The sequence below is a fragment of the Coregonus clupeaformis genome, chromosome 24, assembly GCF_020615455.1.
Source record: "Coregonus clupeaformis isolate EN_2021a chromosome 24, ASM2061545v1, whole genome shotgun sequence".
Lineage (NCBI taxonomy): Eukaryota > Metazoa > Chordata > Actinopteri > Salmoniformes > Salmonidae > Coregonus > Coregonus clupeaformis.
The window spans coordinates 5,584,023-5,611,657 of NC_059215.1; the positions used below are offsets into that span (position 1 = coordinate 5,584,023).

General features: G+C 45.7%; 1 protein-coding gene across 1 annotated transcript; it reads right to left on the reverse strand.

Annotated features, from left to right (window-relative positions):
* Positions 1-1,798: 1,798 nt before the first annotated feature.
* Positions 1,799-27,635, reverse strand: LOC123481788. The gene is made up of 9 exons (XM_045206793.1): positions 27,367-27,635; positions 26,266-26,791; positions 19,004-19,246; positions 18,781-18,912; positions 12,326-12,469; positions 9,603-9,760; positions 3,583-4,356; positions 2,250-2,418; positions 1,799-2,068 (listed from the first exon to the last, which is right to left on the reverse strand). Exons 2-9 carry the CDS (start codon positions 26,747-26,749, stop codon positions 1,941-1,943), a joined length of 2,232 nt encoding a protein of 743 aa, XP_045062728.1. The 5' UTR covers positions 26,750-26,791; positions 27,367-27,635; the 3' UTR covers positions 1,799-1,940.

Below are 27,635 nucleotides of genomic sequence, written 5' to 3' on the forward strand. Positions count from 1 at the left end.
AGACTCAGTGAGCATAGCCTTGCTATTGAGAAAGGCCGCCGTAGGCAGACCTGTCTCTCAAGAGAAGACAGGCTATGTGCACACTGCCCACAAAATGAGGTGGAAACTGAGCTGCACTTCCTAACCTCCTGCCAAATGTATGACCATATTAGAGACACATATTTCCCTCAGATTACACAGACCCACAAAGAATTCGAAAAACAAATCCAATTTTGATAAACTCCCATATTTTGGGGGTGAAACACCACAGTGTGCCATCACAGCAGCAATATTTGTGACCTGTTGCCACAAGAAAAGGGCAACCAGTGAAGAACAAACACCATTGTAAATACAACCCATATTTATGTTGATTTATTTTCCCTTTTGTACTTTAACTATTTGCACATTGTTACAACACTGTATATATATACATAATATGACATTTGAAATGTCTTTATTCTTTTGGACCTTTTGTGAGTATAATGTTTACTGATCATTTTGATTGATTATTTCACTTTGGTTTATTATGTTTCCCATGTTTCTGCCAATAAAGCCCCTTAATTTGAAATTGAATTGAATTGAGAGATAGGAGGAGGGGGGTTGGTGGGGGAGAGAAGATCATGTTGAAGTCTCCCGCCTGACTCTCACCTGGTCTCCTTCAAACGGATGAGGAACAGCACGTTAGTAACAACAAATTAAAACAGTTGTGCTTTTTTGTTGTTGTTGTTGTGTTTGTTAGAATGAAAATTGCGTGATCATGCTTAGTAACTGCCACATGGACCACCCATGCCAAGCATTAGTCTACAGAAATAAAACAATGACTAGGCGATGCCATTTGAATTCTGCTTAAACTTGAGTCAGAATATCCCATCCAATGTAATGCAAATCAACAGACATTTGAAAAGAGGTCCTAGAAACCCAACCAACTCATCCGGCTGTGTCCCCACTTTCCACAGAACCCCTACCGGACATGACAGTATGACAGTGTGGTTGTTAAATAAACTAACCGTTTCAGTGGTGCATGAAACAAGCGTGACACTTTAGCAGAACGTATTGACCATGTCCCTGCAGTGGCCAACGGTGTGGAAAGGTTGAATTTGCATAACCTGTTTGCCAGAGAAACTTGAACAAAGTGTGGCTACCTGTGCTGTCTGTGGTCTCTGACATGATTATATAACAGAGTCTGGTATTAAAATGGTGCCTGTCTGTACCTGGCCAACTACAATGTCTAAAGTCATCCACTGACTTTAACACTTCTAAAGGCCAAGTGAATCAAAAACATATTTTTTCCTGTGTTTTATATGTATTTCCACACTATGAGGTTAGAATAATACTGTGAAAATTTGAAAATGATGATAATGACCTTTTAGTGTAAGACCTGTTTGAAAAGACAGCCTGAAATGTCATTCTGTTTTGGTGGGATGGAGTTTTGGCCAGCCTGGTGACATCACCAGGTGGTAAATTAGTTGATAGACCAATAAGAGAGAGTTCCAAACCTCTCTGCCAATAACAGCTAGTTTTCAGATTTCCCCTCCCCACTCAGACCACTCCCAGACAGTCCTAGCAAAATTCTTGCTTGAGAAATTGCTCTTTGCTAAGAAGCTATTTTTGTTTCTTTTGGACCATTTTTATTGTAAACAATCACAGTATAGTACTCAACTGTTACCCAGAAAGTGTTCGATGTTGAGATAAAAACGTCTGCATTGGCCCTTTAAACGTAGTCTACAGCGATTAGAAAAACCAGGAGTCCGACTGCAAGTGTTTCAGTCTGGGTTGTTTTAAGAGTTGGAAGTGACTTCACAGAGACACCATGTTTTCAAACAGCATTTATTTATTTATTTATTTATTCAGATAACCGAAGTTAAGATGATAATTAGAAAGGAGAGGATTACAAAAAGTAATGTTATTAAGTCACAAAAATAACTTTTACAAAATCACATTTTAGTAATATAACACATCTATCATTCTTCATTAGTTATCACCTGACAAAAATATAAAAACACTTGTGGCTCAGAATAGCACATGTCTGATGACTTTTCCTCAGCATGTAAAGTAAGGTGTGGTAGGGTGGTGTATGGAGGAGGGAGAGAGGGGTGGTATCAGTGTGTGGTAGGGTGGTGTATGGAGGAGGGAGAGGGGGGTGGTATCAGTGTGTGGTAGGGTGGTGTATGGAGGAGGGAGAGGGGGGTGGTATCAGTGTGTGGTAGGGTGGTGTATGGAGGAGGGAGAGGGGGGTGGTATCAGTGTGTGGTAGGGTGGTGTATGGAGGAGGGAGAGGGGGGTGGTATCAGTGTGTGGTAGGGTGGTGTATGGAGGAGGGAGAGGCTGTGGTATCAGTGTGTGGTAGGGCATGACTGAGGACGGGTGGGAGTAGTTCTTACGTTGTGTAGTTTGGTGTGAGGGGTGGCTGGAGGAGAGATAGGGCAGTAGGTGTGAGGGGTGGCTGGAGGATAGAGAGGGCAGTAGGTGTGGAGGAGGGGTGGCTGGAGGAGAGAGAGGGCAGTAGGTGTGAGGGGTGGCTGGAGGAGAGAGAGGGCAGTGGTGTGGAGGGGGTGGCTGGAGGAGGGAGAGGGCAGTAGGTGTGGTAGGGGGTGGCTGGAGGAATGAGAGGGCAGTGGTGTGGAGGGGTGGCTGGAGGAGAGAGAGGGCAGTAGGTGTGGGGTGGCTGGAGGAATGAGAGGGCAGTAGGTGTGAGGGGTGACTGGAGGAGGGAGAGGGCAGTAGGTGTGAGGGGTGGCTGGAGGAGAGAGAGGGCAGTAGGTATGAGGGGTGGCTGGAGGAGGGAGAGGGCAGTAGGTGTGAGGGGTGGCTGGAGGAGGGAGAGGGCAGTAGGTGTGAGGGGTGGCTGGAGGAGGGAGAGGGCAGTAGGTGTGAGGGTGGCTGGAGGAGGGAGAGGGCAGTAGGTGTGAGGAGGGGTGGCTGGAGGAATGAGAGGGCAGTAGGTGTGAGGGGGTGGCTGGAGGAGAGGGAGGGCAGTAGGTGTGAGGGGTGGCTGGAGGAGGGAGAGGGTAGTAGGTGTGAGGGGGTGGCTGGAGGAGGGAGAGGGCAGTAGGTGTGAGGGTGGCTGGAGGAGAGGGAGGGCAGTAGGTGTGAGGGGTGGCTGGAGGAGGGAGAGGGCAGTAGGTGTGAGGGGTGGCTGGAGGAATGAGAGGGCAGTAGGTGTGAGGAGGGGTGGCTGGAGGAATGAGAGGGCAGTAGGTGTGAGGGGTGGCTGGAGGAGAGAGAGGGCAGTAGGTGTGAGGGTGGCTGGAGGAATGAGAGGGCAGTAGGTGTAAGGGGTGGCTGGAGGAGGGAGAGGGCAGTAGGTGTGAGGGGTGGCTGGAGGAGGGAGAGGGCAGTAGGTGTGAGGGGTGGCTGGAGGAGAGAGAGGGCAGTAGGTATGAGGGTGGCTGGAGGAGGGAGAGGGCAGTAGGGTGTGAGGGGTGGCTGGAGGAGGGAGAGGGCAGTAGGTGTGAGGGGTGGCTGGAGGAATGAGAGGGCAGTAGGTGTAAGGGGGTGGCTGGAGGAGGGAGAGGGCAGTAGGTGTGAGGGGTGGCTGGAGGAGGGAGAGGGCAGTAGGTGTGAGGGGTGGCTGGAGGAATGATAGGGCAGTAGGTGTGAGGGGTGGCTGGAGGAGAGATAGGGCAGTAGGTGTGAGGGGTGGCTGGAGGAGGGAGAGGGCAGTAGGTGTGAGGGGTGGCTGGAGGAGAGAGAGGGCAGTAGGTGTGAGGAGGGGTGGTTGTGGATGTAGGAGAGCTTCGCCCCAGTTTGACCCAGGAGGTAAGGGTTCATAAGGTCGTCAGAGGGCTGGAGTCTGGACAGGGAGAGGTCAGAGGACTGGAGTCTGGACAGGGAGAGGTCAGAGGACTGGAGTCTGGACAGAGAGGGGTCAGAGGACTGGAGTCTGGACAGGGAGGGGTCAGAGGACTGGAGTCTGGACAGGGAGAGGTCAGAGGACTGGAGTCTGGACAGGGAGGGGTCAGAGGACTGGAGTCTGGACAGGGAGGGGTCAGAGGACTGGAGTATGGACAGGGAGAGGTCAGAGGACTGGAGTATGGACAGGGAGAGGTCAGAGGACTGGAGTATGGACAGGGAGAGGTCAGAGGACTGGAGTCTGGACAGAGAGGAGTCAGAGGACTGGAGTCTGGACAGGGGGTCAGAGGGCTGGAGTCTGGACAGGGGGTCAGAGGGCTGGAGTCTGGACAGGGAGAGGTCAGAGGACTGGAGTCTGGACAGAGAGGGGTCAGAGGGCTGGAGTCTGGACAGAGAGGAGTCAGAGTAGAGACCCAGCTCAGCCTCTAACACACCTGTCTTCTGCTTAACCCTGTTGTTCTTAATGGAGACCTTACGGTTCCGTGTCTGGATGCCTTCCTTCTTCATGGTCAGAGGTCTGTTGACCTGAAGAGGAGAACAGAGGAACAGTGACATTAGTATGAATACTCCCCTGGGTGAATGAAGAGGATGCCATTATAGGAACAAAGGAAAGTATGTGTCTTGATTCATGTAGAAAAAAGAGGCTAGTGGCACTAGATATTAACATGTTGGTAACTTTACCTGCAGCATGCAGCTATTATTTACATTTACATTTTAGCGCCATGCTCTACCAACTGAGCTACAGGAGGCCTATTATGCTTTATGACTTGTTATAAAGCATGTCTGATCCTTGATAATGTCTTATTATAAAGCTTATAATATGCTACGTCTCTCTACGGGGCGGCTGGTACCCTGGCGGTTAGAAGGCACTTAACCCTAACTGCTCCAGTGTCGCTGTTGATAATGGCTGACCCTGGCAGTGACTCAGGGGAAGTTGGGATTATACATGCGTACAATACAAACTTGTACATATGTGAAATAGGACAAATATAATCACCCACCAAATTATTATTATTCAACGGACTCACAATGGCTGTTATGCAGTCTAATGGAATGAGAAGCTGTTATGCAGTCTAATGGAATGAGAAGCCGATGGCAGGTAGCTTAGTGGTTAAGAGCGTTGTGGCAGTAACCGAAAGGTCGCTGGTTCTAATCCCTGAGCCGACTAGGTGAAAAATCTGTCGATGTGCCCTTGAGCAAGGCACTTAACCCTAATTGCTCCTGTAAGTCGCTCTGGGTAAGAGCGTCTGCTAAATGACTAACATGTAAATGTAAATGTTATGTAGTCTAATGGAATGAGAAGCGAGTACGCAGTCTAATGGAATGAGAAGCCGCATGCAGTCTAATGGAATGAGAAGCCGTTACGCAGTCTAATGGAATGAGAAGCCGTTATGCAGTCTAATGGAATGAGAAGCCCGATGATGCAGTCTAATGGAATGAGAAGCCGTTATGCAGTCTAATGGAATGAGAAGTTCGTACGCAGTCTAATGGAATGAGAAGGTCACATGAGTCTAATGGAATGAGAAGCTCGGGGGCATGCAGTCTAATGGAATGAGAAGCCGTTAAGCAGTCTAATGGAATGAGAAGCCGTTAAGCAGTCTAATGGAATGAGAAGCCGATATGCAGTCTAATGGAATGAGAAGCCGTTATGCAGTCTAATGGAATGAGAAGCCGTTATGCAGTCTAATAGAATGAGAAGCCGTTACGCAGTCTAATGGAATGAGAAGCTCGTTACGCAGTCTAATGGAATGAGAAGCCGTTACGCAGTCTAATGGAATGAGAAGCCGATACAGTCTAATGGAATGAGAAGTCGTTAAGCAGTCTAATGGAATGAGAAGCCGTTATGCAGTCTAATGGAATGAGAAGCCGTTATGCAGTCTAATGGAATGAGAAGTGTACGCAGTCTAATGGAATGAGAAGTCGTACGCAGTCTAATGGAATGAGAATCGTACGCAGTCTAATGGAATGAGAAGCCGTTACGCAGTCTAATGGAATGAGAAGCCGTCAGCAGTCTAATGGAATGAGAAGCCGTTACGCAGTCTAATGGAATGAGAAGCCGTTTGCAGTCTAATGGAATGAGAAGCCGTTACGCAGTCTAATGGAATGAGAAGCCGCATGCAGTCTAATGGAATGAGAAGCCGTTACAGCAGTCTAATGGAATGAGAAGCCGTTACGCAGTCTAATGGAATGAGAAGCCGTTACGCAGTCTAATGGAATGAGAAGCCGTTCGCAGTCTAATGGAATGAGAAGTCGAGCAGTCTAATGGAATGAGAAGCGTTACGCAGTCTAATGGAATGGAGAAGTCACACGCAGTCTAATGGAATGAGAAGCCCATACGCAGTCTAATGGAATGAGAAGCCGTTACGCAGTCTAATGGAATGAGAAGTCCGTAGCAGTCTAATGGAATGAGAAGCCGTTATGCAGTCTAATGGAATGAGAAGCCGTTATGCAGTCTAATGGAATGAGAAGTCATAAGCAGTCTAATGGAATGAGAAGCCGTATACAGTCTAATGGAATGAGAAGCCGTTATGCAGTCTAATGGAATGAGAAGCCGTTATGCAGTCTAATGGAATGAGAAGCCGTTATGCAGTCTAATGGAATGAGAAGCGTCACATGCAGTCTAATGGAATGAGAAGTCGTACGCAGTCTAATGGAATGAGAAGTCGCACGCAGTCTAATGGAATGAGAAGCCGTTAGCAGTCTAATGGAATGAGAAGCCGTTATGCAGTCTAATGGAATGAGAAGCCGTTATGCAGTCTAATGGAATGAGAAGCGTTATGCAGTCTAATGGAATGAGAAGCGTTACGCAGTCTAATGGAATGAGAAGCCGTTATGCAGTCTAATGGAATGAGAAGCCGTTATGCAGTCTAATGGAATGAGAAGCCGATACGCAGTCTAATGGAATGAGAAGCCGCATGCAGTCTAATGGAATGAGAAGCCGATACGCAGTCTAATGGAATGAGAAGCCGTTAAGCAGTCTAATGGAATGAGAAGCCGACGCAGTCTAATGGAATGAGAAGCCGTTATGCAGTCTAATGGAATGAGAAGCCGTTATGCAGTCTAATGGAATGAGAAGCCGTTATGCAGTCTAATGGAATGAGAAGCTGTTATGCAGTCTAATGGAATGAGAAGCCGTCACGCAGTCTAATGGAATGAGAAGCCCTGCACGCAGTCTAATGGAATGAGAAGCGTCACGCAGTCTAATGGAATGAGAAGCCGTTACGCAGTCTAATGGAATGAGAAGCCGTTACGCAGTCTAATGGAATGAGAAGCCGTTACGCAGTCTAATGGAATGAGAAGCCGTTACGCAGTCTAATGGAATGAGAAGCCGTGAGGCAGTCTAATGGAATGAGAAGCCGTTACGCAGTCTAATGGAATGAGAAGCCGTGCTCTAATGAAGCAGCAGTCTAATGGAATGAGAAGCCGTTCGCAGTCTAATGGAATGAGAAGCCGTTATGCAGTCTAATGGAATGAGAAGCCGTTATGCAGTCTAATGGAATGAGAAGCCGTTATGCAGTCTAATGGAATGAGAAGCCGTTACGCAGTCTAATGGAATGAGAAGCCGTTACGCAGTCTAATGGAATGAGAAGTTCACGCAGTCTAATGGAATGAGAAGCCGTACATGCAGTCTAATGGAATGAGAAGTCACGCAGTCTAATGGAATGAGAAGCCGTTACGCAGTCTAATGGAATGAGAAGCCGTTACGCAGTCTAATGGAATGAGAAGCCGTTACGCAGTCTAATGGAAATGAGAAGCCATACGCAGTCTAATGGAATGAGAAGCCGTTATGCAGTCTAATGGAATGAGAAGCCGTTATGCAGTCTAATGGAATGAGAAGCCGTTATGCAGTCTAATGGAATGAGAAGCCGTTATGCAGTCTAATGGAATGAGAAGTTATGCAGTCTAATGGAATGAGAAGCCGTTATGCAGTCTAATGGAATGAGAAGTCGTTATGCAGTCTAATGGAATGAGAAGCCGTTATGCAGTCTAATGGAATGAGAAGTCGTTATGCAGTCTAATGGAATGAGAAGCCATTATGCAGTCTAATGGAATGAGAAGCCGTTATGCAGTCTAATGGAATGAGAAGCCGTTATGCAGTCTAATGGAATGAGAAGCCGTTATGCAGTCTAATGGAATGAGAAGCCGTTATGCAGTCTAATGGAATGAGAAGCCGTTATGCAGTCTAATGGAATGAGAAGCCGTTATGCAGTCTAATGGAATGAGAAGCCGTTATGCAGTCTAATGGAATGAGAAGCGTTATGCAGTCTAATGGAATGAGAAGCCGTTATGCAGTCTAATGGAATGAGAAGCCGTTATGCAGTCTAATGGAATGAGAAGCCGTTATGCAGTCTAATTGGAATGAGAAGCCGTTATGCAGTCTAATTGGAATGAGAAGCCGTTATGCAGTCTAATGGAATGAGAAGCCGTTATGCAGTCTAATGGAATGAGAAGCCGTTATGCAGTCTAATGGAATGAGAAGTCGTTACGCAGTCTAATGGAATGAGAAGCTTTACGCAGTCTAATGGAATGAGAAGCCGTTAAGCAGTCTAATGGAATGAGAAGCCGTAAGCAGTCTAATGGAATGAGAAGCCGTTATGCAGTCTAATGGAATGAGAAGTCATATGCAGTCTAATGGAATGAGAAGCCGTTATGCAGTCTAATGGAATGAGAAGCCGTTATGCAGTCTAATGGAATGAGAAGCCGTTATGCAGTCTAATGGAATGAGAAGCCGTTATGCAGTCTAATGGAATGAGAAGCCGTTATGCAGTCTAATGGAATGAGAAGCTGCACGCAGTCTAATGGAATGAGAAGCCGTTACGCAGTCTAATGGAATGAGAAGCCGTTACGCAGTCTAATGGAATGAGAAGCCGTTACGCAGTCTAATGGAATGAGAAGCCGTATTGCAGTCTAATGGAATGAGAAGTCACATGCAGTCTAATGGAATGAGAAGCCGTTACGCAGTCTAATGGAATGAGAAGCCGTTATGCAGTCTAATGGAATGAGAAGCCGTTATGCAGTCTAATGGAATGAGAAGCCGTTATGCAGTCTAATGGAATGAGAAGTCGATATGCAGTCTAATGGAATGAGAAGCCGATATGCAGTCTAATGGAATGAGAAGCCGTTATGCAGTCTAATGGAATGAGAAGCCGTTATGCAGTCTAATGGAATGAGAAGCCGTTATGCAGTCTAATGGAATTAGAAGCCGTTATGCAGTCTAATGGAATGAGAAGCCGTTATGCAGTCTAATGGAATGAGAAGTCGTTATGCAGTCTAATGGAATGAGAAGTCGTGTATGCAGTCTAATGGAATGAGAAGCCGTTATGCAGTCTAATGGAATGAGAAGCCGTTATGCAGTCTAATGGAATGAGAAGCCGTTATGCAGTCTAATGGAATGAGAAGCCGTTATGCAGTCTAATTGGAATGAGAAGCCGTTATGCAGTCTAATTGGAATGAGAAGCCGTATATGCAGTCTAATGGAATGAGAAGCCGTTATGCAGTCTAATGGAATGAGAAGCCGTTATGCAGTCTAATGGAATGAGAAGCCGTTACGCAGTCTAATGGAATGAGAAGCCGTTACGCAGTCTAATGGAATGAGAAGCCGTTATGCAGTCTAATGGAATGAGAAGCCGTTACGCAGTCTAATGGAATGAGAAGCCGTTACGCAGTCTAATGGAATGAGAAGCCGTTACGCAGTCTAATGGAATGAGAAGCCGTTATGCAGTCTAATGGAATGAGAAGCCGTGATGCTGAGTAGTGAGAGTAGTTCTTACGTTGTGTAGTTTGTAGTAGAGTCCACAGGCGTTACAGACTGGCTCTCCGCTGGCGCTGCGTCTCCACAGAGTGGTGGTACTGGTGTGGCAGTTGGCGCAGTTTGTCCATGCACGCTTACTGACGATCTGCATGGGGGGAGCAACAGAGATGTGTTTAACTTTAGAAATCACAGGTGGAGCAGCGAATACACTGTGTTAGATAGTGGTAGGACAGAGGAGAGGAGAGAGGAGAGGAGAGAGAGAGGAGAGGAGAGAGAGGAGAGGAGAGGAGAGGAGAGGAGAGGAGAGGAGAGAGAGGAGAGGAGAGAGAGGAGAGGAGAGGAGAGGAGAGGAGAGGGAGAGGAGAGGCGAGGCGAGGCGAGGCGAGAGAGAGGAGAGGAGAGGAGGGAGAGGAGAGGAGAGGAGAGGAGAGGAGGAAAGATGTATTGTCTTGGAGAAATAAATATGAGAAGTCTAAGAAGGAAATTCACAGCATGACTGTAAATCTATATAATAAATAACATACCAGTCAGAATAATCAATAACATACCAGTCAGTCTAAATAATCAATAACATACAGTGGGGGGAAAAAAGTATTTAGTCAGCCACCAATTGTGCAAGTTCTCCCACTTAAAAAGATGAGAGGCCTGTAATTTTCATCATAGGTACAAATCAAATCAAATCAAATTTTATTGGTCACATGCGCCGAATACAACAGGTGCAGACATTACAGTGAAATGCTTACTTACAGCCCTTAACCAACAGTGCATTTATTTTAAACAAAAAAAGTAAGAATAAAACAACAACAAAAAAGTGTTGAGAAAAAAAGAGCAGAAGTAAAATAAAGTGACAGTAGGAGGCTATATATACAGTAAAATAAAGTGACAGTAGGGAGGCTATATATACAGGGGGGGTACCGTTGCATAGTCAATGTGCGGGGGCACCCGGCTAGTTGAGGTAGTTGAGGTAATATGTACATGTGGGTAGAGTTAAAGTGACTATGCATAAATACTTAACAGAGTAGCAGCAGCGTAAAAAGGATGGGGTGGGGGGCAGTGCAAATAGTCTGGGTAGCCATGATTAGCTGTTCAGGAGTCTTATGGCTTGGGGGTAGAAGCTGTTGAGAAGTCTTTTGGACCTAGACTTGGCACTCCGGTACCGCTTGCCGTGCGGTAGCAGAGAGAACAGTCTATGACTAGGGTGGCTGGAGTCTTTGACAATTTTGAGGGCCTTCCTCCTCTACACGTCAACTATGACAGACAAATTGAGAAAAAATAATCCAGAAAATCACATTGTAGGATTTTTAATGAATTTATTTGCAATTATGGTGGAAAATAAGTATTTGGTCACCTACAAACAAGCAAGATTTCTGGCTCTCACAGACCTGTAACTTCTCCTTTAAGAGGCTCTGTCCTCCACTCGTTACCTGTATTAATGGCACCTGTTTGAACTTGTTATCAGTATAAAAGACACCTGTCCACAACCTCAAACAGTCACACTCCAAACTCCACTATGGCCAAGACCAAAGAGCTGTCAAAGGACACCAGAAACAAAATTGTAGACCTGCACCAGGCTGGGAAGACTGAATCTGCAATAGGTAAGCAGCTTGGTTTGAAGAAATTAACTGTGGGAGCAATTATTAGGAAATGGAAGACATACAAGACCACTGATAATCTCCCTCGAAAATCCCAGAACCACACAGGGGACCTAGTGAATGACCTGCAGAGAGCTGGGACCAAAGTAACAAAGCCTACCATCAGTAACACACTACGCCGCCAGGGACTCAAATCCTGCAGTGCCAGACGTGTCCCCCTGCTTAAGCCAGTACATGTCCAGGCCCGTCTGAAGTTTGCTAGAGTGCATTTGGATGATCCAGAAGAGGATTGGGAGAATGTCATATGGTCAGATGAAACCAAAATATAACTTTTTGGTAAAAACTCAACTCGGTCGTGTTTGGAGGACAAAGAATGCTGAGTTGCATCCAAAGAACACCATACCTACTGTGAAGCATGGGGGTGGAAACATCATGCTTTGGGGCTGTTTTTCTGCAAAGGGACCAGGACGACTGATCCGTGTAAAGGAAAGAATGAATGGGGCCATGTATCGTGAGATTTTGAGTGAAAACCTCCTTCCATCAGCAAGGGCATTGAAGATGAAACGTGGCTGGGTCTTTCAGCATGACAATGATCCCAAACACACCGCCCGGCAACGAAGGAGTGGCTTCGTAGAAGAAGCATTTCAAGTTCCTGGAGTGGCCTAGCCAGTCTCCAGATCTCAACCCCATAGAAAATCTTTGGAGGGAGTTGAAAGTCTGTGTTGCCCAGCGACAGCCCCAAAACATCACTGCTCTAGAGGAGATCTGCATGGAGGAATGGGCCAAAATACCAGCAACAGTGTGTGAAAACCTTGAAGACTTACAGAAAACGTTTGACCTGTGTCATTACCAACAAAGGGTATATAACAAAGTATTGAGAAACTTTTGTTATTGACCAAATACTTATTTTCCACCATAATATGCAAATAAATTCATAAAAATCCTACAATGTGATTTTCTGGAAAAAAATTGTCTCATTTTGTCTGTCATAGTTGACGTGTACCTATGACGAAAATTACAGGCCTCTCTCATCTTTTTAAGTGGGAGAACTTGCACAATTGGTGGCTGACTAAATACTTTTTTCCCCACTGCACCAGTCAGTCTAAATAATAAATAACATACCAGTCAGTCTAAATAATCATTAACATACCGGTCTCTTTTGGGTCTGATGAGGGTCTGTTCTGGCTGTTCGTCTTGTGGTAGAGGCCACAGGCGTTACAGAGGTAGTGTCCTGTCCCGTCACGATGCCACAGAGGGGTGGCGGTCGCACCACAGTTCAAACACTCACGGGCCTCTGGGACAGGGACAGGGAGAGGGACAGGGAGAGGGAGAGGGAGAGGGACAGGGACAGGGACAGGGACAGGGAGAGGGAGAGGGAGAGGGACAGGGACAGGAGAGAGGGAGAGGGACAGGGAGAGGGACAGGGAGAGGGACAGGGAGAGGGACAGGGACAGGGACAGGGAGAGGAGAGAGGACAGGGACAGGGACAGGGACAGGGACAGGGACAAGGGAGAGGGACAGGGACAGGGAGAGGGACAGGGAGAGGGACAGGGACAGGGACAGGGACAGGGAGAGGGACATGGACAGGGACAGGGACAGGGACAGGGAGAGGAGAGGGACAGGGACAGGGACAGGGAGAGGGAGAGGGACAGGGACAGGTACAGGGACAGGGACAGGGAGAGGGAGAGGGAGAGGGAGAGGAGAGGGACAGGGACAGGAGAGGGACAGGGACAGGGACAGGGACAGGACAGGGACAGGAGAGAGGGAGAGGAGAGAGGGAGAGGGAGAGGGAGAGGGACAGGGACAGGGACAGGGACAGGGACAGGGACAGGGACAGGGAGAGGGACAGGACAGGGACAGGGACAGGGACAGGGAGAGGGAGAGGGACAGGGACAGGGAGAGGGACAGGGACAGGGAGAGGGAGAGGGAGAGGGACAGGGACAGGGAGAGGGAGAGGGAGAGGGAGAGGGACAGGGACAGGGACAGGGACAGGGACAGGGAGAGGGAGAGAGGAGAGGGAGAGGGACAGGGACAGGGACAGGGAGAGGGACAGGGACAGGGACAGGGACAGGGACAGGGACATGACAGGGACAAGGGAGAGGGACAGGGAGAGGGACAGGGACAGGGAGAGGGAGAGGGACAGGGACAGGGAGAGGGACAGGACAGGGACAGGGAGAGGGACAGGACAGGGAGAGGGACAAGGGACAGGGAGAGGGACAGGGACAGGGAGAGGGAGAGGGAGAGGGAGAGGGACAGGGACAGGGACAGGAGAGGGACAGGACAGGGAGAGGGACAGGGACAGGAGAGAGGAGAGGGAGAGGGAGAGGGACAGGGACAGGGACAGGGACAGGGAGAGCACCCGTCAGCTTTACATACAGCGCTTTCAGAAAGTATTCTATCCCCTTGACTTTCTCAACATTTTGTTACGTTACAGCCTTGTTCTAAAATGGATTACATTTATTTTTTTACTCAACAATCTACACACAGTAACCCATAATGACAATGCAAAAACAGTTTTTTTTGGCAAAGTAATAAGAAATAGCTTAGGTGCATCCTGTTTCTATTGATCATCCTTGAGATGTTTCTACAACTTGATTGGTGTCCACCTGTAGAAAATTCAATTGATTGGACATGATTTGGAAAGGCACACACCTGTCTATATAAGGTCCCACAGTTGACAGTGCATTTCTGAGCAAAACCAAGCCATAAGGTTGAAGGAATTGCCCGTAGAGCTCCGAGACAGGATTGTGTCGAGGCACAGATCTGGGGAAGGGTACCAAAACATTTCTGCAGCATTGAAGGTCCCCAAAAACAAAAACACAGTGGCCTCCATCATTCTTGAATGAAAGAAGCAATCGGGGGAGAAGGGCTTTGGTCAGGGAGGTGACCAACAACCCGATGGTCACTCTGACAGAGCTCCGGAGTTCCTCTGTGAAGATGGGAGAACCTTCCAGAAGGACAACCATCTCTACAGCACTCCACTAATCAGGCCAGACGGAAGCCAGACGGAAGCCACTCCTCAGTAAAAGGCACATGACAGCCTGCTTGGAGTTTGCCAAAAGGCACCTAAAGGACTCTCAGACCATGAGAAACAAGACTCTCTTGTTTGATGAAAGAGAGATTGAACTCTTGGCATAAATGCCAAGCGCCACGTCTGGAGAAAACCTGGCACCATACCTACGGTGAAGCATGGTGGTGGCAGCATCGTGCTGTGGGGATGTTTTTCAGCGGCAGGGAGACTAGTCAGGATCGAGGGAAAGATGAACGGAGCAAAGTACAGAGAGATCCTTGACAACAACCTGCTCCAGAACACTCAGGACCTCAGACTGGAGCGAAGGGTCACCTTCCAACAGGACAACGACCCTAAGCACACAGCCAAGACAACGCAGGAGTGGCTTTGGGACAAGTCTCTGAATGTCCTTGAGTGGCCCAGCCAGAGCCCGGATCAAATATCTCTGGTGAGACCTGAAAATAGCTGTGCAGCGATGCTCCCATCCAACCTGACAGAGCTTGAGAGGATCTTCAGAGAAGAATGGGAGAAACTCCCCAAATACAGGTGTGCCAAGCTTGTAGCATCATTCCCAAGAAGACTCGAGGCTGTAATCGCTGCCAAAGGTGCTTCAACAAAGTACTGAGTAAAGGGTCTGAATACTTATGTAAATGTGATATTTCAGAAGAAAAAAATTTGCAGAAATTTCTAAAAAAGCTGTTTTTGCTTTTTCATGATGGGGTATTGTGTGTAGATTGATGAGGGGGAAAAATCAATGTAATACATTTTAGAATAAGGCCGTAACCTAACAAAATATGAAAAAAGTAAAGGGGTCTGAATACTTTCCGAAAGCACTGTAATTTCTTTGACATAAAATAATCGGAAGCCTAGTTTTTGCATGTGCACCCTGCTGTCGTCTATACATTGTGTGGTTTAGTCTCAGGACGTACAGTGCGTTCAGAAAGTATTCACACCCCTTGACTTATTCCACATTTGTTGTGTTACAGCCTGAATTTTAAATGGATTAAATTTAGATTTTTGGTCAATGACCTACACACAATATCCCATAATGTCAAAGTGGAATTGTATTTTTCCAAATGTTTCCAAATTAATTAAAAATGAAAAGCTGAAATGTTTTGAGTGAATATTTATTCCACCCCTTTATTATGGCAAGCCTAAATAAGTTCAGGAGTAAACATTTGCTTAACAAGTCACATAATAAATTGCATGGGCTCTGTGTGCAAAAAAAATAGTATTTAACATGATTTTTAAATGACTACCTCATCTCTGTACCCCATACAATAATTTGTCCCTCAGTCGACTAGTGAATTTCAAACACAGATTTAACCACAAAGACCAGGGAGGTTTTCCAATACTTCACAAAGGACACATATTGGTAGATTTTTTTAAAGAAAATAAAAAAAGACATTAAATATCCCTTTGAGCATGGTGAAGTTATTAATTACCCTTTGGATGGTGTATCAATACACCCAGTCACTACAAAGATACAGGGTCCTTCCTAGCTCAGTTTCGGAGAGGAAGGAAACAGCTCAGGGATTTCGTTGTGAGGCCAATATTAATTACAGAGTTTAATGGCTGTGATGGGAGAGAACTGAGGGATGGATCAACATTGTAGTTACTCCACAATACTAACCTAATTGACATAGTGAAAAGACGGAAGCCTGTACAGAATACACATTTTTCCAAAACATGCATTCTGTTTGTGTGGTATCTGGACAATTTATGACTTTGCTAATGGTCTTGGAGGATGTTGACTCAGCTTAAGGGAGCATCTGGAGAGTAGTTCTATAGGGGCACCCTAAAGCAGAGGAAGTATGTAGGGGGAAAACACCCATATTATGTTACATAGGGCATAGGATATAAATACCACAGTTAAAACAAAGGACGGGGAGAATAACATATTTAGAGTTTGGGTCAGGTTATTCTCCAGATGTCTGCAGATATCTGTAAATTGGCGCTGAGATCTTCAAATGTAATAAATAATTATAATCGAGGACAGTGTCAGCGGATTTCCTTGTTCTCACAGCATATTTAGCATAGTTTTCTCGACACTACAATAATGGCGACGAGGTATTGGTCGTGGTTGCGTCTTTTCTCAGCGTTCCATTCATGGGCGCCCGAGCTGACTCTCGCTCCAGAGTCCGGCAGATAAGGGTGAGTTTTCTCACTACTTTTGGGCACTGGTTAGTTTGTGTGTCTGTGTGTGTGCGTTGAATGAATGCACCGTTAAGAACTTGCGTGTGTGCTTTGCTGTCATTTGCTGTGGGATAAGAGTCCGTTCTAAATTTCTAAATTTGTTTGCGCTGGTAAACAACGCAAACAGGGGGGAGTGTCTATAGGGATATTTTTGCTTGAATAAAATTCAAAAAGAATACAATGAAGGAAAGGCCAGGAACTAAGGAAAAATGTATACAAATTAGAACATCGCGGATCTATGTTAAGCCCTCCAACGAGGCGATCATTAGGATGGGCCGAAAATCCTAAAAGCGCATTAGGTGGGTTTAGGTCAGTCCCAGGGACTGGGGTTGTGGTATATACATTCAGTTGCAAGTTACCGCTCGACTTATAGTTGACGAAGTATATGTTTGATGTAACCGCTCATTGAATTTCTGCAAACTCAAGGTAGCAGAAATGTAGGAACAAAGGAAAAAATGTCGCGATGGTAGTAGCATGCTTAGAGGTCCGTAGGAACGGAAATAAGCCTCTTAAACTGTATGTATGTGTGTGTGGAAGAGAGTAGGATTTGTGTTCTATGTTTTGTGTTGGTTTGTGAGTTCTGTTAAGTGTTACTGTTTGTCTATGGGGGGAAAAGAACGGAGCAACAGCTGGTCTGTTTACTTTCTGTTGTTTAGGCTGGGAGAGAGCTGCTTGAGAGCTCCCTCCACTCTGAAATCGCACTGGTGAATGAACTACGCATGCGTGGGATTTTATGAGTTTAGAGTTACGTAGAGCAAATGTGCCACTCCTGCCTGCACTGAGCTGCTGCAGATGGGACTGCCCTCACCAGTAAGGAGCAAACTGGCAGAGGTGGTTGGACTTGGAAGCATGACAAAAGGTGTCTATAGAGATCATATAGTCCATCAAGTTGATCTGTACAGGAAAAAGGAACACAACCAGAAAGAACAGGACCAAGAAACTCTCAGAAAACTTAATGAAATACAACTGGGGGAGAATAAGAAGGAGAAAGAAAAGCTTTGGTTATGAAGAATCAGTGTGCACCAAATCAACAATCACTGCCACAGCTTCAACTGAACCAGATCAAATGCAATTGTACCAGCCACCAATAGCGGTACCAGTTGTTTCATATCCATAGCCAGTTTCTGGACAGGCACAGAATTGGAGAGGAAGAGGATGAGAAGGCTTAGGAAGAGGAGGAAGATTTAAGTCATACTTCCAGCAATCTTCAGAAGTGTGTTATGATTGTGGACAGGTTGGTGACTTTGCCTGTGAGTGTAATGGGCCAGAAGGAAACACAAGAGGGAATTTCAGAGGAAGATACAGGAGCAAGTGAAGATCATCTGGAGGACAGGTGGACCCTTATAGGGGCAAGGAGCAAGGATTCTAGGGGTGCCTAGAAGATCCGAAAGGGGGGTGTCAGCTGGTAGCACCAGTTAGGGGAAAAAGATCCAACAATTGAGGTGAAAATAAACAACGGACTATGGGAAGTGATGATGGATAGCGGAACGGCTTTCATCTGTGTTCAGCCTGAAGAGGTTACACATCTCACTATGTCAAATCAACTAATTAGAATAGGGATTTGAGGGAGTAAAACAGTTGATTACTCTTAAGGAACCAATTGAGCTCTGCTATGAAAATGAGAAAATTACAATACCCATACTGGTATCAGAACATACACCTATTGCGTTGTTGGGAAGAGATGCATTGTGGAAGTTGAACTGTACCAATAAGATGTACACCAGACGGCTATCTGGTAGAAGTGCCAAAGGAAAAGGTTTACCAATTGTTGATGATGACAGAGAGGGATTAGTCTATAGTATTCTGGATTGGAAATCTCAGTGAAGATTTTTGAAGCAGGCTAAGATATGGAAGAAATTTAAGGGGGGAAATATGCCAGATGCGAGGCTTCTGGAATATCCATTTCAATTCAGCTCAAGTATTTCAAGAATGCTGCCGAATTGAACTCAGAGGAATGGTTGAGTCATCAACTAAAGAAAGTTCAACTCAGCTCATGTTGCATAATTTTAGGACCACAAGGAGCAGCTATGAAGATAAACACAGACGATTATCTGGATAAAGAATTGGAGATTGAGAAGAGTGTGCCACATGTGACCTTGTTGGTTTCTGAAGGCTATGAGCAGAAGCAAATAGGAGAAATGATGACAGAAGCGAGAAAGCTGTTTTGTAATGATGGAAGAGAATTGGGGGATTTGGAGGAGTGAAGATCAGCGATTTCTGAAAATGATGAGAACCCACAACCCTGGCGTTGCAAGCGCCCATGCTCTACCAACTGTTTCTCAACGTTCTCTGAACTATTTGAGAACATTCCCAATGTCGAATCAGTTGGAGAACATTCCTAGAACACTACCGAAATTTGAAATGAAATGTAACCATGTTTGAACTTGTTGTCATCTCACCTGGAGGAGAGAGGTTGATCTTGTAGTTGAGTAGTTTGGGGAATAGCAGTAGGAGGAAGGGTAGATGACAGCCCCAGGGGGAGGAGTAGAGAGAGGCTGAGCTGTAGTCCTGTCCTGACCCCCAGGGGGTTGCTGTGGAAGCCCAAGGAGTGACCGTAGGCCTGGCCAGAGTGTGGGTACCCATCCCCTGGTGCAGAGATGAGGGTGAGAAAACTACTGCTACATCCGTCATCACTGGGACTCAGCCTCTCCTGGAGCCTGGGACTGTCCTGACAGTCGTGCCCAGGGGAGTGGTGCCCGGTCCTGGGGATGGTCAGAGAGGAGAAGGAGGAGGAGGTGTGGGGGTGTAGAGGGGACTTGGTGGTGGTGAAGGAGCAGGAGGAGGAGTTGAGAGGCTGGCCCCCAGAAGCCCCCTGCTCCAACCACTGGACACTACTGTTGACGTGGGAGGATGACGCGAGTCCACCTGGTGAACTGGAACACAACACAAAAAGGGAGGAACTGTTAGTCTCTGAGTAGCTGGTGTAAGGCTAATTTACAGTGAGGGGAAAAAAGTATTTGATCCCCTGCTGATTTTGTACGTTTGCCCACTGACAAAGAAATGATCAGTCTATAATTTTAATGGTAGGTTTATTTGAACAGTGAGATACAGAATAACAACAAAAAAATCCAGAAAAGACGCATGTCAAAAATTTTATAAATTGATTTGCATTTTAATGAGGGAAATAAGTATTTGACCCCTTCTCAATCAGAAAGATTTCTGGCTCCCAGGTGTCTTTTATACAGGTAACGAGCTGAGATTAGGAGCACACTCTTAAAGGAGTGCTCCTAATCTCAGTTTGTTACCTGTATAAAAGACACCTGTCCACAGAAGCAATCAATCAATCAGATTCCAAACTCCACCATGGCCAAGACCAAAGAGCTCTCCAAGGATGTCAGGGACAAGATTGTAGACTTACACAAGGCTGGAATGGGCTATAAGACGATTGCCAAGCAGCTTGGTGAGAAGGTGACAACAGTTGGTGCGATTATTCGCAAATGGAAGAAACACAAAATAACTGTCAATCTCCCTCGGCCTGGGGCTCCATGCAAGATCTCACCTCGTGGAGTTGCAATGATGACGAGAACGGTGAGGAATCAGCCCAGAACTACACAGGAGGATCTTGTCAATGATCTCAAGGCAGCTGGGACCATAGTCACCAAGAAAACAATTGGTAACACACTACGCCGTGAAGGACTGAAATCCTGCAGCGCCCACAAGGTCCCCCTGCTCAAGAAAGCACATATACATGCCCGTCTGAAGTTTGCCAATGAACATCTGAATGATTCAGAGGAGAACTGGGTGAAAGTGTTGTGGTCAGATGAGACCAAAATCGAGCTCTTTGGCATCAACTCAACTCGCCGTGTTTGGAGGAGGAGGAATGCTGCCTATGACCCCAAGAACACCATCCCCACCGTCAAACATGGAGGTGGAAACATTATGCTTTGGGGTGTTTTTCTGGGGACAGGACAACTTCAACACATCAAAGGGACGATGGACGGGGCTATGTACCATCAAATCTTGGGTGAGAACCTCCTTCCCTCAGCTAGGGCATTGAAAATGGGTCGTGGATGGGTATTCCAGCATGACAATGACCCAAAACACATGGCCAAGGCAACAAAGGAGTGGCTCAAGAAGAAGCACATTAAGGTCCTGGAGTGGCCTAGCCAGTCTCCAGACCTTAATCCCATAGGAAATCTGTGGAGGGAGCTGAAGGTTCGAGTTGCCAAACGTCAGCCTCGAAACCTTAATGACTTGGAGAAGATCTGCAAAGAGGAGTGGAACAAAATCCCTCCTGAGATGTGTGCAAACCTGGTGGCCAATTACTAGAAACGTCTGACCTCTGTGATTGCCAACAAAGGTTTTGCCACACAAGTACTAAGTCATATTTTGCAGAGGGGTCAAATACTTATTTCCCTCATTAAAATGCAAATCAATTAATAACATTTTTGACATGCGTATTTCTGGATTTTGTTGTTGTTATTCTGTCTCTCACTGTTCAAATAAACCTACCATTAAAATTATAGACTAATCATTTCTTTGTCAGTGGGCAAACGTACAAAATCAGCAGGGATCAAATACTTTTTCCTCACTGTAGGAATAGTTTCATCATTTCAGAGACAAGGCGAATTCAGTGCAAGTTCAATGATCCAGGGGTAGTTGAGACAAAATGTATTTTCCAGACGTTGAAATCAGGTGCATTTCAGGTGCTGAATGAAATGTGAAAAGACGGCTTTCTGTACTGACATCGAAAATACATATTTTCTGGACATTGAAAAACATTCTCAAAGAAGTAAGCATTATATCACAATAAAAAATGTTTTCAAGCCTCTTCATTTATCAAAGATGAGCCAAACCAAAGATTGCAACAGAATATGTATTAGCCCATTGCTCGTATCTCTCACATGCACTTATGGGGCGGCAGGTAGCTTAGTGGTTAAGAGCGTTGTGCCAGTAACCGAAAGGTCGCTGGTTCTAATCCCGAGCCGACTAGGGTGAAAAATCTGTCGATGTGCCCTTGAGCAAGGCACTTAACCCTAATTGCTCATGTAAGTCGCCTCTGGATAAGAGCGTCTGCTAAATGACAATAAATGTAAAAATGTTAGCTTTTATCAAAATATTTAAAACAGTTTTATTAAGGCAAGTCGTCCAGGTCCTGAGGCAGCAAAGCATCCCCAAACCATCACACCACCACCATGCTTGACCGTTGGTATGAGGTTCTTACCGTGGAATGCAGTGTTTGGTTTTCGCCAGTTATAATGGGACCCATGTTTTTCACACAGGCCAATTGGGTGTTGCATAACTTTGTTAATTAAATAAAATAAGTATCCATTATTTTTTGTTATTTGTAAACGCAGGTTCCCTTTATCTAATATTAGGTTTTTGTTGAAGATCTGATAACGTTCAGTATCAAAAATATGCAAAACATTTAGAAAATCCGAAAGGGGGCAAATACTTTTCACGCACTGGATAAGAGCATCTGCTGAATGACCTAAATGTGATGTAAAACAAATACTTGCAAACGCATGCTGGGTATTATTCTAAGGCATGCTGGGTATTATTCTAAGGACCTCCGCCCCAAACGCATGCTGGGTATTATTCTAAGGACCTCCGCCCCCAAACGCATGCTGGGTATTATTCTAAGGACCTCCGCCCCCAAACGCATGCTGGGTATTATTCTAAGGACCTCCGCCCCCAAACGCATGCTGGGTATTATTCTAAGGACCTCCGCCCCAAACGCATGCTGGGTATTATTCTAAGGACCTCCGCCCCAAACGCATGCTGGGTATTATTCTAAGGCATGCTGGGTATTATTCTAAGGACCTCCGCCCCAAACGCATGCTGGGTATTATTCTAAGGACCTCCGCCCCCAAACGCATGCTGGGTATTATTCTAAGGACCTCCGCCCCCAAACGCATGCTGGGTATTATTCTAAGGACCTCCGCCCCCAAACGCATGCTGGGTATTATTCTAAGGACCTCCGCCCCCAAACGCATGCTGGGTATTATTCTAAGGACCTCCGCCCCCAAACGCATGCTGGGTATTATTCTAAGGACCTCCGCCCCCAAACAAGTACAAATTTGGTCGGGTGCAGACCAGATCCAAATCTAAAGGAATCATAGATGTCTAGGCTATGTTTCACAAGTTTCAACATCACAGTACAGTTCGGAACAGTTTAGTACACTACAGGACTGTACAGTACAGTTTAGTTTAATTCAGTAGAGTACATTATAGTTTAGTTCAGTAGAGTAATAAATAAGTACATTATAGTTTAGTTCAGTAGAGTTTAGTTCAGTAGAGTACATTAGAGTTTAATTCAGTAGAGTACAGTACAGTTTAATTCAGTAGAGTACATTATAGTTTAGTTCAGTAGAGTACATTATAGTTTAGTTCAGTAGAGTTTAGTTCAGTAGAGTACAGTAGAGTTTAATTCAGTAGAGTTCAGTAGAGTTTAGTTCAGTAGAGTACAGTACAGTTTAATTCAGTAGAGTACATTAGAGTTTAATTCAGTAGAGTACAGTAGAGTACAGTATAATTTAGTTCAGTAGAGTACATTATAGTTTAGTTCAGTAGAGTACATTATAGTTTAGTTCAGTAGAGTACATTAGAGTTTAATTCAGTAGAGTACAGTAGAGTTTAGTTCAGTAGAGTACAGTAGAGTAAAGTCATGTACAATAAGTACACTATACTTTACTTTTCTTGACGTTACTGAACTCTGCTGTGCTCTATTGTACTGTGCTGTCAAAACTTGTGAAACATAGATCTCTATGGACCGGACGAAATCTGAAGGAATTATAGACGTCTATGTTTGGGCCAAACATAGGCCGGTCCGGACCAGACGTTGAAATCAAGGCCGGTCCAGACTGCACCAAAAAAAGACTCCCAAAAGACGTCGCCATCGGTAAACAAACTGGAGGCGCTATCCTGAAAGTCACTATTGATTACATCTTAGCCATATACACTACATGACCAAAAGTATGTGGACTCCTGCTCGTCGAACATCTCATTTCAAAATGATGGACATTAATATTGAGTTGGTCCCCCCTTTACTGCTATAAAAGCCTCCACTCTTCTGGGAAGGCTTCCCACTAGATGTTGGAAAATTGCTGCGGGGACTTGCTTCCATTCAGCCACAAGAGCATTAGTGAGGCCTGGCTCGCAGTCAGCGTTCCAATTCATCCCAAAGGTTTTCGATGGGGTTGAGGTAAGGGCTCTGCGCAGGCCAGTCAAGTTCTTCCAAACCGATCTCGACAAACCATTTCTGTACGGACCTCGCTTTGTGCACGGGGGCATTGTCATGCAGAAATAGGAAAGGGCCTTCCCCAAACTGTTGGCACAAAGTTGGAAGCACAGAATCGTCTAGAATATAATTGTATGCTGTAGCGTTAAGATTTCTAAGGGGCCTAGCCCGAACCATGAAAAACAGCTTCAGACCATTATTCCTCCTCCACAAAACTTTACAGTTGGCGCTATGAATTGGGGCAGGTAGCGTTCTCCTAGCGTCCGCCAAACCCAGATTCGTCAGTCGGACCGCCAGATGGTGAAGCGTGATTCATCACTCAAGAGAATGCGTTTCCACTGCTCCAGAGTCCAATGGCACAAGCTTTACACCACTCCAGCCGACGTTTGGGATTGCGCATGGTGATCTTAGGCTTGTGTGCGGCTGCTCGGCCATGGAAACCCATTTCATGAAGCTCCCGACGAACAGTTATTGTGCTGACGTTGCTTCTAGAGGCAGTTCGGAACTCGGCAGTGAGTGTTGCAACCAAGGACAGATGATATTTACGTGCTACACTCTTCAGCACTCGGCGGTCCCGTTCTGTGAGCTTGTGTGGCCTCCCACTTCGCGGCTGAGCCATTGTTGCACCTAGACGTTTCCACTTCACAATAACAGCACTTACAGTTGACCGGGGCAGCTCTAGCAGGGCAGAAATTTGACGAACTGACTTGTTGGAAAGGTGCCACGTTGAAAGACACTGAGCTCTACAGTAAGGCCATTCTACTGACAATGTTTGTCTATGGAGATTGCATGGCTGTGTGCTCAATTTTATACACCTGTCAGCAACGGGTGTGGCTGAAATAGCCGAATCCACCAATTTGAAGGGGTGTCCACATACTTCTGTATTTACAGTGCATTCTGAAAGTATTCAGACCCCTTAACTTTTTCCACATTTTGTTAAGTTACAGACTAATTTTTGTATTTATTCCCTCATCAATCTACACACAATACCCCATAATGACAAAGCAAAAACAGGTTTTTAAAAATGTTTGCACAAAAATAAAATATCAAATTTACATAAGTATTAAGACCCTTTATTCAGTACTTTGTTGAAGCACCTTTGGCAGAGATTACAGCCTCAAGTCTTCTTGGGTATGATGCTACAAGCTTGGCACATCTGTATTTGGGGAGTTTCTCCCATTCTTCTCTGCAGATCCTCTCAAGCTCTGTCAGGTTGGATGGGGAGCGTCACTGCACAGCTATTTTCAGGTCTCTCCAGAGACTGAAAATGTTCTCTCCTACTGTCTGTAGTTACTGTCATTTATTTTATTGCTCTTTTTTCTCAACACTTTTTTTGTTGTTGTTTTTGTTACTTTCTTTGTTTAAAATAAATGCACTGTTGGTTAAGGGCCGTAGTAAGCATTTCCTGCAATGTCTGCACCTGTTGTATTGCGTGTGACCAATAAATTTGATGATTTGATTTGATTGAGATGTTCGATCTGGTTCAAGTCCGGGCTCTGGCAGGGCCACTCAAGGACATTCAGTGACTTGTCCCGAAGCCACTCCTGTGTTGTCTTGGCTGTGTGCTTAGGGTTGTTGTCCTGTTGGAAGGTGAACCTTTGCCCCAGTCTGATGTCCTGAGTGCTCTGGAGCAGGTTTTCATCAAGGATCTCTCTGTACTTTGCTCCGTTCATCTTTCCCTCGATCCTGACTAGTCTCCTAGTCCCTGCCGCTGAATAACATCCCCACAGCATGATGCTGCCTACCACCATGCTTCACCGTAGGGATGGTGCCAGGTTTCCTCCAGACGTGAGGCTTGGCATTCAGGCCAAAGAGTTCAATCTTGGTTTTATCAGACCAGAGAATCTTGTTTCTCATGGTCTGAGAGTCCTTTAGGTGCCTTTTGGCAAACTCCAAGCGGGCTGTCATGTGCCTTTTACTGAGGAGTGGCTTCCGTCTGGTGATTGGTGGAGTGCTCTAGAGATGGTTGTCCTTCTGGAAGGTTCTCACATCTCCACAGATAAACTCTGGAGCTCTGTCAGAGTGACTATCGGGTTCTTGGTCACCTTCCTGACCAAGGCCCTTCTCCAACGATTGCTCAGTTTGGCCGGGCGACCAGCTCTAGGAAGAGTCTTGGTGGTTCCAAACTTCTTCCATTTAAGAATGATGGAGGCCACTGTGTTCTTGGGGACCTTCAATGCTGCAGAAATGTTTTGGTACCCTTCCCCAGATCTGTGCCTCGACACAATCCTGTCTCTGAGCTCTTCTGACAATTCCTTCAACCTCATGGCTTGGTTTTTGCTCTGACATGCATTGTCAACTGTGGGACCTTATATAGACAGGTGTGTGCCTTTTTAAATGATGTCCAATCAATTGAATTTACCACAGGTAGACTACAATCAAGTTGATGAAACATCTCAAGGATGATCAATGGAAACAGGATGCACCTGGGCTCAATTTCGTGTCTCATAGCAAAAGGGTCTGAATACTTATGTTTTTATTTTTTAATAAATGTGCAAAAATGTCAAAAAAAACTGTTTAGCTTTGTCATTATGGGGTATCGTGTGTGGATTGATGAGGATTTTTTTTTTTGAATCAATTTTAGAGTAAGGCTGTAACGTAACAAAATTTGGAAAAGGGGAAGGGGTCTGAATACTTTCCACTGTAAAGTATACCTCTAGCAGGACAAATAAAGGTAATAAATCAACAAAACTAAAATACTGACCTGGGCTCTGTCTGTACGAGGGTTCAAGCCGACTTCGGCTGGTGCCGGAGATGCAGGAAGGCATGCTGGCAAACCCAGAGACAGCTGAGTGGTATGGCTGGTGCAGGGAGTCTGGAGAGGCGAGACTGGCCTCATCCCCATGGTTCTGGAGGGAGTCTGGACTGGCCTCATCCCCATGGTTCTGGAGGGAGTCTGGACTGGCCTCATCCCCATGGTTCTGGAGGGAGTCTGGACTGGCCTCATCCCCATGGTTCTGGAGGGAGTCTGGACTGGCCTCATCCCCATGGTTCTGGAGGGAGTCTGGACTGGCCTCATCCCCATGGTTCTGGAGGGAGTCTGGACTGGCCTCATCCCCATGGTTCTGGAGGGAGTCTGGACTGGCCTCATCCCCATGGTTCTGGAGGGAGTCTGAACTGGATTTAGGCCTGTGGTACTGGAGAGACTCAAGAGAGGCTACACTGGTCTCTGTAATGAAGCTGGACATGTCTTCAGGAGGGCGCTGGAGAGGACATCCAGCTGTAGAACCCTGCATCAGTGTGGAGAACACTGGAATAACAACAGTAATGGACCTCTCTGTAACTACACAACATACAATTCTATTCAATTTTACTGTAGGAATCCTATAGAGAGAGACTGTGTATTACAACTGACTACATTGTTACAGAGCTACAGAACTAACCAGTTAAAATGTAATGTTAAAGAGGATCTCACGATTAGTAGACAGATTGTGATAGTACGGTACTGTATGCCAATCAATTATGACATGGCAAAGTAAAATAAAGCAGGTCAGTAAATTCTGACATTACAAACCAAATAAGTTGTACATAAAGGTATTTAAACAACCGAGAATGAAGTATACTTGTGAAATGACATTGATACTATGATGTTGGACAAAGACTAAGAACTTGTTTGCAGATAATACTTCATTGACAAAATCATGAATCTAAATGAAATATCAGCCACTAAATGGGAAAATCATTACAAAAAAAAAGTCACATTATTTTCATTTGTAAAAAATTTATACATTTTTATAGTGGTTACTACATTTAATTAATTAAATTAAAGTTATAATAAAATGTAAATCAACAAAATGTTACTCACCGAATCTTCAGGTATAGTAGAGAGAGAGAGAGTTCACCTGGAACAGGTGAGTATCAACAGGAGGGTTGGTTAAGGCTGAGGCTGAGGTGTCAGTCAGATGAAGTGGAAGCAGATGTGGTTGGCAGGGTGTGTCTGTCTGGTGCCTGGGTTAGGGGGAGGAAGGGAGGGAGGGGACGAACTGTATGTGGGAGGGCTTTGGGGTGTGTGAGTGTGTGTGTGTGTGTGTGTGTGTCTCTGTGTGTGTGTGTGTGTGTGTGTGTGTGTGTGTG

Excerpts from the sequence above, each read along its gene's own strand:
- LOC123481788 (XM_045206793.1), bottom strand. The coding sequence starts at position 26,749 with ATGTCCAGCTTCATTACAGAGACCAGTGTAGCCTCTCTTGAGTCTCTC. Across the intron at positions 12,470-18,780 it reads GATCAACCTCTCTCCTCCAG|AGGCCCGTGAGTGTTTGAAC; the intron begins GTGAGATGACAA and ends TCCCTGTCCCAG. Across the intron at positions 9,761-12,325 it reads ATCAGACCCAAAAGAGACCG|TTAAACACATCTCTGTTGCT; the intron begins GTATGTTAATGA and ends TGATTTCTAAAG.